The sequence below is a fragment of the Rousettus aegyptiacus genome, unplaced genomic scaffold (assembly GCF_014176215.1).
Source record: "Rousettus aegyptiacus isolate mRouAeg1 unplaced genomic scaffold, mRouAeg1.p scaffold_m13_p_4, whole genome shotgun sequence".
Taxonomy (NCBI): Eukaryota; Metazoa; Chordata; class Mammalia; order Chiroptera; family Pteropodidae; genus Rousettus; species Rousettus aegyptiacus.
Window position 1 is genome coordinate 75,108,939 of NW_023416307.1, and position 14,813 is coordinate 75,123,751.

The 14,813-nt window shown below is 33.0% G+C and overlaps 1 protein-coding gene across 1 annotated transcript in view; it reads left to right on the plus strand.

Annotated features, from left to right (window-relative positions):
* PROS1 (protein S) overlaps nt 1-14,813 on the plus strand; it is a 73,061-nt gene that overhangs the window by 53,785 nt on the left and 4,463 nt on the right. Inside the window, exons 11-14 of the mRNA XM_016165180.2 lie at nt 4,906-5,073; nt 6,383-6,551; nt 10,093-10,241; nt 12,280-12,505. Of these exons, the coding sequence (XP_016020666.2) occupies nt 4,906-5,073; nt 6,383-6,551; nt 10,093-10,241; nt 12,280-12,505 (712 nt within the window). The remainder of the gene's footprint in view (nt 1-4,905; nt 5,074-6,382; nt 6,552-10,092; nt 10,242-12,279; nt 12,506-14,813) is intronic.

Below are 14,813 nucleotides of genomic sequence, written 5' to 3' on the forward strand. Positions count from 1 at the left end.
TTTAACTTCTTACCCTTTTTTAGTGGCTGTCGCTGGGTGAACAGTGATTCTACAGGTCAGGGATTATCAGTTTTTGCGAAGACACTACAGATCAAGGACAACTATACTAGATTTTTTAAACGAAAGAGAAATACACACAGGAACAAAATCAAAATTAATTCAGTTTTAAATATTAGCATATAGATAATCAAACTATAAAACAGTATACACTAGCCAGTAGTAGAGTGCCTAGAAACTAGCATTTTTAGATATTCCCTAAAATGAGCCTTTATTGTAATGATCAAGAAAAACATTTTCTATGTTATACTGTGTTTAAAAGGATTTTTTCTTGGAGAGGGATTACTGCTAGTCTATAGTGGGGAAAGCTTTTCTTCAATAAAGCCATTGCCACTTCCAGCAGAGGATAGCTGAGAGATCAGCTTCACCTTAGAACGTGGTACTTGAAAGAGAAACTTTCTGTGCTTGTGGGAGCTGATGAGAAGTGCATGTAGAGAAGCCATATGAAGTCATCGCTGACTTTATTTACCCACTCATGCACTCATATATTCAAAAAGCTTTTAGTGAGCACTTTTAAAGTGTTAAGTTCCTGAGCTCGAGGCACTAGAGCTATGGAAAGGTTTTCCTTGCGCTTGAGCTTAGTGCTTCAAAGTTCAGTAGCTGATGCTGCCTTATAAACTACTACAATGTAATGTGAAATACATTACAGTAGAGGTAGTAATAAAGTACAGTTAGGCACAGATGTGGTTCACCAAAAAAGGGGCTATCTGCCTTTTTTTTTCTTTTGGTCACACTTTCATATTTTATTAAGAAATAACTTTATTTTAAATAATAGTACAAAATTTGTATATATAATACAGATCTGTATAGGTATATACACACACACAAATGCTCTCTCTCTCACACACACACAAATTTGCTTATCAGAATCAAACCCTATTATATTAAAACCCTAAATAAAAAAGGGAAATATATTGACGTTTTCTTAAAATGCTGTACATAAAGTTGTCAGACAACCTGAAAGACAGGACATTTTGAGAAGCATCTAGGCACTCTGCCTGCACTCTTTCATTCCCCACCTCCCTCCAATCCATCACCCCCTCCTACCCCAACTGAAGGAGGTATAGATTTTGTGTCCTAACTAGAAAAGGATACTATCTGCGCAGGATCAGATGCGACTGTCATAGAATCACTAACATTCTCTGGTTTCTCCTAATGCTGTTATTAGATACTTTGCTACTATGCCTTTCCTAATATATCTATATCTAGAATATTTGATGCATACAGCTGAAAAATACGTTTTTCTGCCTAATGTCGCAAAGTAGTCTAAAATTACTAAAATCTTTTTTTCAGCAAAAGAGAGCCAACACAATTTGTTTTCAATGAGTTGATACAAATTGAAAATATCAGCTGTTTGTAGTAGAATTTAGATAAATGGCTGCGTAGACTGTATAATATGTATAATGAAGAAGGCAAATGCTTACCTGTGAGGTTAACATTATGGTTGCAGATTGTGTGTATTAAAGAATTGTCCATGAATGATGATACTGTTAAAGGCAGGATTCTGGCCCGGATCGAAGGCAGATGTACAATTCCATACATTTTGTTTCCTATGTTTATGATCCTTGTTAAAACAAACAAACAAAAAAACCCCAACCCCCCCACTATTATTTAATGATAAACTATAGTTTAATTAAAACATTTTGATGAAAATCTCCCTTTATAGGCTGAATGAAATTTTACATACAATTTAAAAACAAAAAACAAGTCAGAGAAAATTCTACTTTAATCTGGTAATAAATGTAATGCTACTGGTTTTTCTTAAATTCATAATTCAATATTTTAGTAATTATGAATTTTTATCACCTTCCATTTAAGATTTCTTTTCTCACTCCATATTTTTTATTTTAAAAATATTACCACGTGATATTTTACCAGTTTATAACCTTGATGGCTTATTAATAAATTATACTATTTTAAACTAATTTATGCAGCACAGATATTATTCCAAATACATAAATATTTTAAGTAAGCATTGTAATCAACAAAGTTGTTAAGTTAAATGAATAAACTAGACTGCTTATTTGATAGAAATTGTTTCAATAATTTTAAATTATTTTAAAATTTCAAGTAAAATACTTTAAAAATAAGGAGTTAAAATTAAAATGTATACCTTAGAATTATTTTGTAACTCTGATAAATTAAATAGAATATGTAATGATTAAGTACTTAGAATGACTATAACCCACAGACATAAATATTCTTTCTTTATAAGTGATTATATCTCATGTTTGAGTTTAATCCTACTATTGATGGGAAATCTATAGTTTGTATCATAATTTCATTCATTCGACAAAATATTCATTGAGCACTTTATGTGCTATTCCTTTTTCTAAGTGGTGAGGACACAAAAGTGAATAAAACAAAGTCACTGCTCTTAAGGAGCTTACATTCTAGTGGTGAGATAAAAACCACAAATGAGTGAACAAATAGATATGTCAGATAGTGATCAATGATAGGAGGAAAAAGAAAAACAAGACCAGGCAATAGACAGTGATGATGGTGGGTGTGCATATGGAATCAGGAAAGCTATCTCTGATGAGATTATATTTGACCAGAGACTTAAGTGCACAAGCCATGAAAACTATATTGGGGGAGATGATTCTGTGCCATGTGAACAGCAAGTACAAAGTCTTAGGCAAGAAGATATTTGTTGTGTTTTAGGAACAACACAGAGGTCAGTGTAGAGGTGGTGGAGTGACAAAGGGAGAGAGTCCGAGGAAATAAGTTCAGAAATGTGATCTGGAATAACGTAATGTGGGGCCTTGAGAAACATAGTGAGGACTTGGATTTTATGCTAAATAGAAAGATCTTGGATGATTTTGAGATGTGACATGATCTAATTTTCATTTTAAAAGATAATCCTGGTTAAGATCTCATGACTATATGAAAACTAGATAGTAGAGAGTAAGAGTAGAACAGGATGTGGGGTGAGGAGACCATTGCAATAACCCAGTAGAGAGAAGATGGCAACTTTGGCTTTAGACAAAGTGTTGATGGTGAGAGTGGTGAGAAGTGATCAGATTCTAGACATATTTTTAAGGTCAGGCCTTCCAGGTAGATATAAACTTTTGAGTATTCAGCATAGAGATTTAAAGGCCATGAGACTGGGTATGTAACCTGTGGTTCTAAACTCTGTCTCATTCAATGCCCAAATAGTTATATTGTTCCTTTACTGTCCTATAATGAAATGCATCAATAACGTAAGCTTCCTTCACATATCGCTAATAGAAACAAATAGAATGATCCAATTATTCATAAATGAAGGAAAGTAATTTATAATAAAATAATATATATTTCAAAATGTGAATGTTCAAGTACAAGTACAATACTTACCAAATCTTTCTCCTATACATATAATAACATGAAAGCTACAAATGAAGAATTATGCTGGGTGTTGTTTGGCATCTCAAATACCATAAGTGCATAAAAGGTATTGCCATCAGTAATAGTAATTTCCCCAAATGGTGAGAAACTCTTGGTAAAGATCCGAACAAACACCAATCCATCCTTGGTTTACAAGACTGTTACATTCTCCAAAAATTCAGGGAATACTAAAATGGTACAAGAAATATTTTGTGTTTATATGTGCACAAACCAAAATAATGATAAGCATGAGTATACTGTACATGAATATCCAGTAGGGATGTTCAGAAGGTTTGCAGGATATTGGATATTTTACCATTTATTTTGCTTGACTATCCTGCAGATTTCATAGTCTCTGGCATCTTGCAGTGTCAGCATAACTCCTCCTTATTGTGACAACTAAAAGTGTCCCCCACCCCCAGATTTTCCAAATGCACTTGAGTGGGGCAATAGGGCACCCATTTAGTAATATTGCATGGTGGCAAAGGGAAAAGGTCTGGAGGATGAATTCGGGCTCATTTGAGAGATTGAGAAGAGGCTCCAGCCAGGAGATTGAGAAGGAATGGTAGGAATGTAGGAGAATGAAGCCAGACTGAGATCTGTCAAGGAGGCACTAGTCATTAGAGTAAAATGCTGTGATTAACTATATTTAGGACAATGTATACAGTGACTAAATCTGTAAATGTTACCAAATTTATTTTACTTCAGTATAGTTTTTCTCTTCCTGCAGTGGTGTTTTAATGTACCTATTGCTTGGCTTCTGTTAGTGATTAGTATATGAAGAGTTTGCGTTTTAAGTGCTACAGTTTTACATGAGATTTCAACAATGGTTCTTCAAACTGCCTTTATAAAAGGAGGATATTTTTTATTGTTGTTTACTGTCACTATCATTCTTTTTTTTTTTAAAGCTACTTATAAAATTGAAAAAAAAGTTTAATTTCATGTATTGTGCTTCCTTATGATTTAGTTACTTTTGAATTTTGAAATAAAATACAATTTGTGTGTAATGAACAGAATTATGGATGTTGTGATTACTCTTAGTTTATATTAAGAATTTATTTATGTTATTGATTCTGTTTGTGTACTATCAGACAATTGACAAATGAAAGCACTTAAAAGTTTTCTAAGATTTTGTATAGTGACTCACATTTTTTTTTGCAATTGTTTATTTTATGGCATACTGGATTGAAAGTCATGTGTTATAATTGGATATTTAAATTTAATAATAATAGCGACTTTTTTTAAACTTTAAAAAAAGTTTAATTTAATTTTAGATCAAGTACTATCCCCTTAAAACACATTTTCGTCACCTTTATAATCATTTAACATTTCAAATGGATTAGATCAAAGTAATAATTCCACTAAAATTATTACTTTGGAAAATTATTTACTGTAATAATAACAGGATTTTTCAATCTTAGTATTTCAAATGACATGCAATAATGCATGGTTGTTTGATAATTTTTGTCTTTTTAATTCTAGGTCTCTGTGGAAGAATTAGAACAGAGTATTAGTGTGAAAATAGCTAAAGAAGCCGTAATGAATATAAATAAACCTGAAAGCCTTTTTAAGCCTACAAACGGATTTCTAGAAACCAAAGTATACTTTGCAGGATTTCCTCTGAAAGTGGTGAACACACTCATTAGACCGGTAATGATCCAAGCTTAGATTATTGATCATGGGTGAATTCCTTTTGTCTGTAATAGATTTGAAGATGTGTTTTCCTGAGAGTCAAAGAAGCTATTTTATTAAACATACCAACTGTGACAACTTGAAATGAACATGGAAAAATAACATTAGTCGCCCTCAAAACTATAGTAAAGAAAGGTGGCTGAGTGTAGTGTTTTTGAGCCCATTTAAATTCCAAGTATTATTCATATTGAAGTAGATTTTTTTAAATTCTCAAGCATAAACTTAGTGTTAACATTATACTAGTCCATACTTAGCTACTAAGCTATAAATACATATATTTAAATCCCAAAATACATTGTTTTGCAGAAGTCAGTCAAAGAACCGTCTTAGGTTTATTTTATTTTGGGAGACAAGAATAGCACATAAGGTGGAACTTTTTTTTTTTTTTTTCAAGAAACCTTTGCTGGAAGTATAACTGCAGCCTGTCATAAATTGAAGTTAGATATAACAGGTAATTTTGTCTAATAACTATGGCATAGGCTTCATGAAGGAGACTAATCACTGTCCTTGAAGGGTTTTAAAAATTTCATCTGAAATCATGGACCTGCCAATTACACTTGCTGATTTAACTTAAATATTTACTATTTTATATCCGCCTTTCACTCATGGCAATTTACAGTTACCTTAACTTAAATAATTTCTGCAATATGATATAAAATCCGAATTAGTTAACTCATGTCAGAGTGAATATACCTGTCCTTTGAAATTGATAAATCAAGACATTTTAATAGTAAAATAAATTATTAAAAAAGAATCAACCATTTATGAAATGGCTACTACATATCTTCAGTCTGTCTGGATGCTTTGGTGAGGTTAAAGAATGCAAACACTTTAGTTCCTGAAGAGGCTCTGAGTAATAGCAAGATAAACCTATGTGGTAAAAGCAATTAAAGAAAAATAGAAAGCAGCATAGGACCCAGGGCTGCAGCCAGAAGCATATATAGAACTTGAGAGCAGAAAAGTTACCCCTGAATGACACAGAAGAGACAAGTAAGGCTTGAAGTATTAAAAATTATTAGGATCCTAGTGGAGGCCTGTGATGGCATAAACCCACTTTTACTGAAAAAGACTATACATCTGAGGAACACTTGGAAAAGAAAAATTTAGACAAAATTCAAAATATTTAAAATATTTTTAAATGTAATCAAAGAAAAGGTTTTTCGTCTAAATGAAAACCTGTATCTATTATCAGTTAAGCCACTACCAGTCTGACTTGTTTAAGTTAAAAATGCACTTCTTGACCTTGATCTACATTTTATTTTGTTAGATTAATCCTCGTCTAGATGGATGTATACGAGGCTGGAATTTGATGAATCAAGGAGCTTCGGGAGTAGAAGAAATTATTCAAGAAAAACAAAATAAGCATTGTTTTGTCACTGTGGAGAAAGGTTCCTACTATCCTGGTTCTGGAGTTGCTCAATTTAACATAGATTATAGTAAGTAATTTCTCATTTTATCTCCCTTTCCTCATTAATGACTAAATTTATTCAGTGACAAAAGCAATAATTCCTTCAGTAAACATTATGAACACCTACTTTGTGTCAGGCATAGTATTAGCTTATTCATACTTTTATATACTTTTTATAAAAATTTCCCAGTATGCTGGTGGTGTGGGGGGGAGGAGTAGTTGAATGTACTCATGTTATTATTTAAAGATTATTGGCACATAGCCTGATTATTCTTGGGTAAATTCTATTGACCTATTATAAAGCTTAACAATTTCTTAGTTGTATTGAGTCAACTGGTTAATACATTGAAAGGATTCATCTTCATTTCTAGCATATCCATTTGATCCTCCCTTAAAATTTCCACGTCTCAAAATTTCTCATCTCTATATATATGTTGTCTACCTTCTCTACCTGAGCCTTCAGTATATTGTAATTATTTTAAATTTCCTGATAGTTCCAACATCTGTGTCAGATCTAAGCTTGATTGTGTTGATTATTTTGTCTCTTGACTATGTGTTCTTTCCTCCTTTCTTCCTTCTGTATCACATAATTTTTGTTTTAAAAGTGAGCATCTTATGTAGAAAAGTAGAGACTGAGATACATAATATTTAGATTTGGAAATAAGCATACCTCTGCTTTTGCTAGGCCCTTAATTGGGGAAGTAGGGAATCAACCTAGTCAAGAGAAGAGCAGGTTAGGTATGGTTGTTTCTATAACTACTCATCAAATTCCTTTTACATAATCTTATGCTATGGTAGCAGCTGGTTTTCCAGAGGGTTTTTCTTTTTAACTAATCCATCCTCAACTTTAGGTATTCTTATTATCCTATGCCTGAAGAAAGTGTCTCTCCGTGGTCTTGCCTCACCCAGCAGAGTGTTCTTATCTGTTCCTTCACATTTGCTAGCATATTACAGGGCTTTAGGGGTTAGGAGTGGAGGGGAGCATTCTTTATTGTTCTTGTGCAGATTGAGTCTTAGGTGAGTGTTGTATTCCTGGGTCCTGGGTATGAGCTTTTCATTGTCTCTCTCCCCTACACCAGTAGGGGAGATATCTAATGGTTAAAATTCAGGATGTTTTTCTGTTTCTTCTTCATGGTAGGTTGTTTTTGTTGTTGCTTTTTTGTTTGTTTGTTTTGTTTTTTTCTTATTTCCTTTCCCTAATCTGTAGGTACGATGGGTCTTCACATGTGTCCTAATGGTGACAGGTTTGCTACCTTTTCCCCAATGCTTTAAGGCTTCTGTTACATAGAGCAGACAGAGAGGAATCTGGGTGGGACTTTGTCCTTTTCTTACAGATTGCTGCTCCTCTCCCCCAGGCCTGCATTAGGAAGGAGGCTTTTTCTAATCTCTTTCTCTGTTCCCAGTTTGTTTTTCTTGAGCACCCAGTAAGGTTTGTGAAGAAGAGGCCATGAATGGGTATGAATTCCTTATGTGTCGACAGTTCCCAGGGTTTCTGTACTCTCATACCAGCTCCCACTAGGACTTTAGCAAGTAGTTAAAATTTTTACCTAAATTCTTGTTAAATTATATAGTATCTGGTGTCTGCCTTAGGTAAGAGAGTACTTTCATCCTGTCTCTCCTCGGAAGCACCTGTCTTTCTTTAGGTTTCTAGTTAGTTGCTCTGCAATCTCAGCTCTTTGATAGCCCAAGGAAAGTTGTGGTCATGTAGATAACTGGGCACCTGATATTGTTATAAGGGTGGGAACCGTGCTTTTTCCAGTTTTCTACAGCCTAAGTGGACTTACCAGACTGACCCAGGTTTTTACCTTTACAAATTATATTTCCATGAATGTCCTTGGACATACATTCTTGTACTCATATAATTAACTCTGTAGGAAAGAATCTTAGATTATTTCTCTCAGAGGTTATGCAAGTGTATAATTCTTATAGCTTTATCAGACTCTCTTCCAAAGATGTTTTTACCAAGTTAGAGTTCTACCAACAAAGTTTATGCTTGAGATTTGTTTCCAATCAAAGTTGAAAAATTAAATCTGTATATAGTTTTCAATATTGTCATCCCAATTTCTTCTGAAGTTGAATATCTCTTCATGTGGTATATCTTAATTATTTTATTGGGTTCTTTGCCTTTTATTCTGTTTTAGAAGTTTTTTATTTGTGGTACTAAGAATTTGCATTATAAATTTAGTGTTATTCTGATAGCTCTGCTTTGAGAAAAAAATTATAATTTAAATGTGTGTATGGCAGCCTAAAAATGGAAGAACCAGTTTTAAGGAAGAACCTTACTCTAGCACTTTCTGTTTTTCTAACATAAATTAACAGTGTCTTTAACTTTAGCTCAGTTCTGTAAATGAAGATTTTTTTAAAAAAAATGTTTAAATCGAGTTGATGACTAAATATAGAAGCAATTGCCCACAATAATTTGTTGAAAGAAAAAAATCTCAGAAAATATGAAAATTAGAATAATATGGTCTATAAAAATTACTTTCATCAGTAATTAGTTTTTCATGGATAATTTAAAGTTACATTATATTTGTATGTAGTTACATATTTAATGTTACATTATAATTTCTGTTTATTTGCATATTCATTTTAGTTTGTCTTTGTAAATTTACTTATTTCAAAATGATTATATATATTTTTTCTCTTAGGTGGGAATTAGAGGGTTATAATGAAAAATGTAATAGCATTAGCTATAGCTAAATGGAAGAACATCTTGTCAAAGGAAAATTATTGTCTCTGTTCACATTAACCCTTTCAAAGCCTCCAAGTGGCATTTGGGCTACTGTTATATATTACTTTATATTAAATGAGGGAGACTTCATTCAGATCATGAACTAATGTTTTAAGGAATCAAATTATTTTAGGAATATTAATTCAACAGATATTTGTTGAGTGACTACTGTGGGAAATAAAGTGATGGTAGAGACTACAGCATGCACTCTAATAAGATAGGTTATTAATCAAGGATTTAGAAGAAGAATGGTATTATAAGAGAATAACAGAAAAGCATTTCTATTCAAATGTAAGAGTTAACTATTAACTTCAGAGTATTTCTCTATTATCGAACTACCCAACTTCTCTATTATACAAATTGTATTTTTCTTTCTCACTGTTCTAGCCCGACCCCTTCATGGATGAGGAGTGGTGCGGTGGTGGCGGCAGCTATACCCAAATTTTACCTGAGAAATATTACACTAGATTTGTTGAACTTCCTTCTAAATGTGAATTATAAAATATGACTACTCAGATTAGAGCATTAGTGAATGTGCAAAGCAGAAGGAAGAGCTGTTAAATGGCAAACAGGGAAAATTCATAATATTCCTAAATGCCACAATTCAGAATTCTATTCTAGGAAGAACAGAAGGATGGGGCTCCATTTATGTGTTTCTTGCCAGCATTAAAAATTTTTTTCTTTTGTTTTGCCTAGGTTATACAGATCATTAAGAAAAGAGAACTAAAATCTCTAGTATTGCACGAAAATGGCTTTCAGTGTTAATAATATTGTAATAATTCCTTGTGGTGTACTTTAGATGTACATTGATCTCGCTTCTGTTTCATTGTTTAAACAGAGAATACATCGAATCCTGAGGCTTGGCAAGTAAATGTGTCTTTGAGTATTCGTCCATCCACAGGCACTGGTGTTATGTTTGCTTTGGTTTCTGGTTTCACAGTGCCCTTTGCCTTGTCCTTGGTGGACTCCACCTCTGAAAAGCTTCAGGTATCTTTATTCTAAACCTTTATGATCTTTGGTGGTGGTGGTTGTTTTAATCTGTAAAATGGACATAATAGCAATATTTACTTCAAAATGCTGTTTTGAAGATTAAATGAGATGATGATGTAAAGTATTTGACACAATCTCTAGCACATCATTAAGGACTCAATAAATGTTATTTTTTGGCTGATTTATTTCCAAGGTCTGAAACAAGTAGTACTGGGGAGAAATTAAAAAACCCATTGTATCTGTAGCTCAGATCAGGTAGACTCACACACAGGCTGCTTGCAGCCTTCTCAGAGCACATAGGGATCCACCCTTATTCAGAATCCTTGAGGTATCATGGGAATTAGTCTGTACTAACACAATAGAAGTGAGCCTGACTACAATCTGCTCTCAGATATTTAGTGCCTAATTATAATGTTTTTTACTTTAGTGCCTAATTATTATGTTTTATACTTTCCTAATCTACTCATGGGAGATTAGGAAAGACTAGAGAAAACTAAAACCAGTCCAGTTGGCTTCTTGCTGGCAACTCTGATTTGAAATTAGGAGGAAGAACAGGAAAAAACTCTTGGATAAAAGGAAACACAAGAGTTATCAGAAGATCTGTATTATTCAGCCTTCTATTAGAGGCTAAGTGTTCTATCCATGTGTCATATGCAGTGCATTCCAACAAGTTACAACAAGAAGCGTGCATTTGTGCCAAGGTTGGCTTGGATGCTCTCTGTACCTTTGAGAAAGAGACATGTAATTGAATAATACCTGTAGTAGTAAACAAGGGTGCTGTTTACAACTCAAAGGATGACTTGGGGGGAGTTTCTGGTGGTTAACCTAAGCAAAGTAAAAGGTCCTGCTAAGTTTTTAGCTCCAGTCTACCACAGGAGCTTCCTACATTTGGATTTCAGCTTTTTTGTTTCCTGTTTTTTTTTTTTTTTTTTTTAAAAAGGAATTCCTATCTTTAACACTAAATTCCTGTATGGAGGTTAACACATGCCATGTCTTTGATATTTATTTCATCATTTTGTGTTTGTCTCTGTGGTACCATTATTTGCATGTCAGATTGCTTTCTCAAAATCTGTGTTTTATAACATTGTTTTATAATATTATTCCACATACTACTGGCCATTCTGGAACATTTTCTCATCTGGCCATCTTTAAGTCTTAACAAGTTCAAAGATATGGACTGTATAACACAGTAACAGATTTCCTAAATAAACTTTATTTACAAAGTATAGACTTCACTTAACATAGGTATCTTAGTTTTGATTTTATTTTCTCTTATGTTTTACTCTTCCTCTACACACATATAAGGCGTATGCATAGATCACTGTCAATGAGTTGAGTTATTTTGTGTATCAGCAGTTTGAAAAGTTCAGCAAAATGAATACATTTTCTCATTTGAGAATCTTCTTATAAATACTTTGTAATTTACTGCTGGCGATCCTTGGTTTTTCTCTCTTGGAGCTTCTTCATTCATTTTGTCCCAAGTCTGTAGGATTGCTTGGGTGGCACAAAAATCCTTTCGGTTTTGCTGGCATGTGCTTACTAAAGCACTTCAAATTTCTTGAATATTTTCCCCAACAAAGAGTAATTCAGCTTCTTCCTTTTTCATATATAAAATTTGAAGTTAAGAAGGCTCATCAACAGCAAAATTTCTTGAGTACTTTCCCCAACAAAGAGTAATTCAGCTTCTTCCTTTTTCATATATAAATTTTGAAGTTAAGAAGGCTCATCAACAGCAAAATATTGCTTAAGACACTATTTAGGTTCCTGTTGTTGTACAACTCTGTTGGTTACTGAATTTTCATAAGCCACTATACATTTACATCTTAGCTAAACCTAAAGTTTGTAAATATAACATATATTTTAAAACTATTATTTTTGTAATAATTAGTAATTTTTTTTTCATTTAAACTTGGAGGCTCTATCATACTTTTTCCCCCTCATTGCAATTCAGTTTCTGAATTTCAAAAACTCAAACTCACTCGTAAGTGGTATTATCTTTGTACTCGCTTATATTGAGTCTTTGCCTATTCTTCAGGATATCTTGGTGTCTGTTGAAAATACAGTAATATTTCGGATGGAGGCCATAAATCTTTGTTCCAGTCAACAATTCCATCTGGAATTCGGCATCAACAGGAAAAACCTGGAGTTGTCAACTCCACTTAAAAAAGATATTGTCTACTCTGAAGACCTTCAAAGACAATTTGCCATCTTGGACAAAGCAATGAAAGGAACAGTGGTCACTTACCTGGGTGGTCTTCCAGGTATCTTATTTTTTCTTCAGTTTTAAAAAGTATATTTTTAATCAAATCAATGACATTTTCAATATATAATTTTAGTAAAAAGGCATCAGAGGGAAGACCAAATTCCAGTATTCATTATTATTTTTCTGAAGGTTTATATTGACATTTTATTGGTACATTTTTATTTTATTTTTTTTTAATGATGAACTGACACTAACCAAATTCTGCTACATTTGACTATCCTGGCCAGAAAGAATTTGTTATTTAATTTTATCCTCACAGTAGTCTGATGAATTCAATATTTATTCCATCTATCACACACCCTATATTTCTTAAGAACCTACATCCCAGGAACTAGGGATGTAGTAATGAACAAATAGATTTCATTCCTGTTGTTAAGAGCTTTAAAATCTAGTAGCAGAGGCAGACATTAAACAAGTGATTAGGAAAAGATTAAAAAAAAAATTGTCATAACTTCTATGAAGGAAAATGTAGGTTGATTTTGGAACCTGAAAATGGGGACTTGTTCTGTTTACGGTGAGCAGAAACAAGCTCTCTGAAGAAGAGACTAAGATATAAATCTGATATTTGAAAGATTAAATGGATTTAACCATGTGGTGGGGGTGGGGTTTGGTGTTAATATGCAAGTAAAATGGTCCATGTGTGGGAAAAATGCGAAGAGGTTGATTGATATTCTTGAGGAATATATAGAAGATCAGTATGATGAAAGCAGTGGGAATGGCATTGCAGGATAAGGCTGTGAATTGGGTGGTGGTAAGATAGGAGGTTTGTAGACCTAGTTCAGGGTCCTGTGTCTTATTTTAGGAGCCATTAAAAAGTTTAAGGCAAGGAAGTTGTATATAAATATTGTAGTTTAAGAAATCCACTGTGTATAATTGACGGAGATGGACAGGTGGGAGGCAAAAGTGGTTGAGATGAGTTGGGGGCTCCTGACGTGGTCTAGGTGAAGAAGTAGTATTAATAACAGCAATGACAAGTATGCTACCATTCGCTGGTACATAATAAACAGTCTGGGAAGTATTTAGAGTGCTTTGAATTTATCAACTCATTGGATTTTTGAAATAGTTCAGTGAAGTAGGCACTATTATCCTTGTTTTACAGATGAGAAAGCTGCTGACCTAGGGTCTTCATTTCCCATATAGGGAATTTTTATCTGTGGTTTTTTTTTTTGAGAATTAGAAGTAAATAGGCTATAAATATATAGAGATAGTTAAATTAGTATGGTTGATTATTAGGAAGTTAAGTTACCAGGATTAATTATTAGGAATTATGATTATAGTTTAAATGAATAAATTCTATATTGAAATCCACCTACCTTATTCACAAATTATTTGAATGCAATTTCAGGAAATCAAACAAGCAGTGAAAAGTTCAAAACAAGTAAAAATATGAAAGATTCAATAGTTCCAAATCTTTGACCATAGCACTGAAGACTGACTGTTTTGAAAGAGTGAGGAAAAATTAAGGGGAATTAAAAATTGAGGTAGTAAGTGTAAGCTATGGGATGAGTAAATTATAATTGATATGCAAAATAGGCTTGTTAAATTACATGTTATGAATTAAAAATTAGGGAAAATTGATGATTCTGAAGTTTTTTATAATAGTGGCATAATCTATGATGCTCAGCCAGACTTGAAAGGATTTCTTAAAAAAGTGCTCTGAGCCCACAGAAAAGTATGGATTTTATTCACAGTATTGTCAATTTAGATGTAGAAAATTTAAAGTGTATACACACACACACACACACACACTTTATATATACGCATACACACGTATACATACATACATGTATATATGTGTGTGTGTGTGTGTGTGTGTGTGTGTGTGTGTGTGTGTATAGATTAAGGTTCTGAGGAAGAAGAATGAAGGCTGAAGAATATCCATTGGGAATTAAAATTAATGGAAAGGAGATGCCAAAAAAAGAGGAAGCAATGGAGAGATGGATGTTTTTAAGATGAACCGTAGTTCTTAGAAATGCAAGGGTGTAACTCAAATATTAAGTTTGATAAAGTGAAAGTGTAGAAAGGCCCGAAAGGCCATAAACTTATTCGCTGAAGCATTATTAAAGGTGTTATTTTTTAGAACACTAAATATTACATATAAGGGAATTCCCTATCATGACCTGTCATTGTATGCTCAGCAAGAAACTATTTCTTTGGAAAATATAGAAATGTGCTTTTATTTCAGTAATAATAAAAGAGATATATCGATCATGGCATTTAAAAAAAGAGTTCCAAGTAGCTATAATTTAGAGCGAAAAGTGATTTAATAATGCTTAAACCGTTTGTCAAATTTAAAGAAACAATAA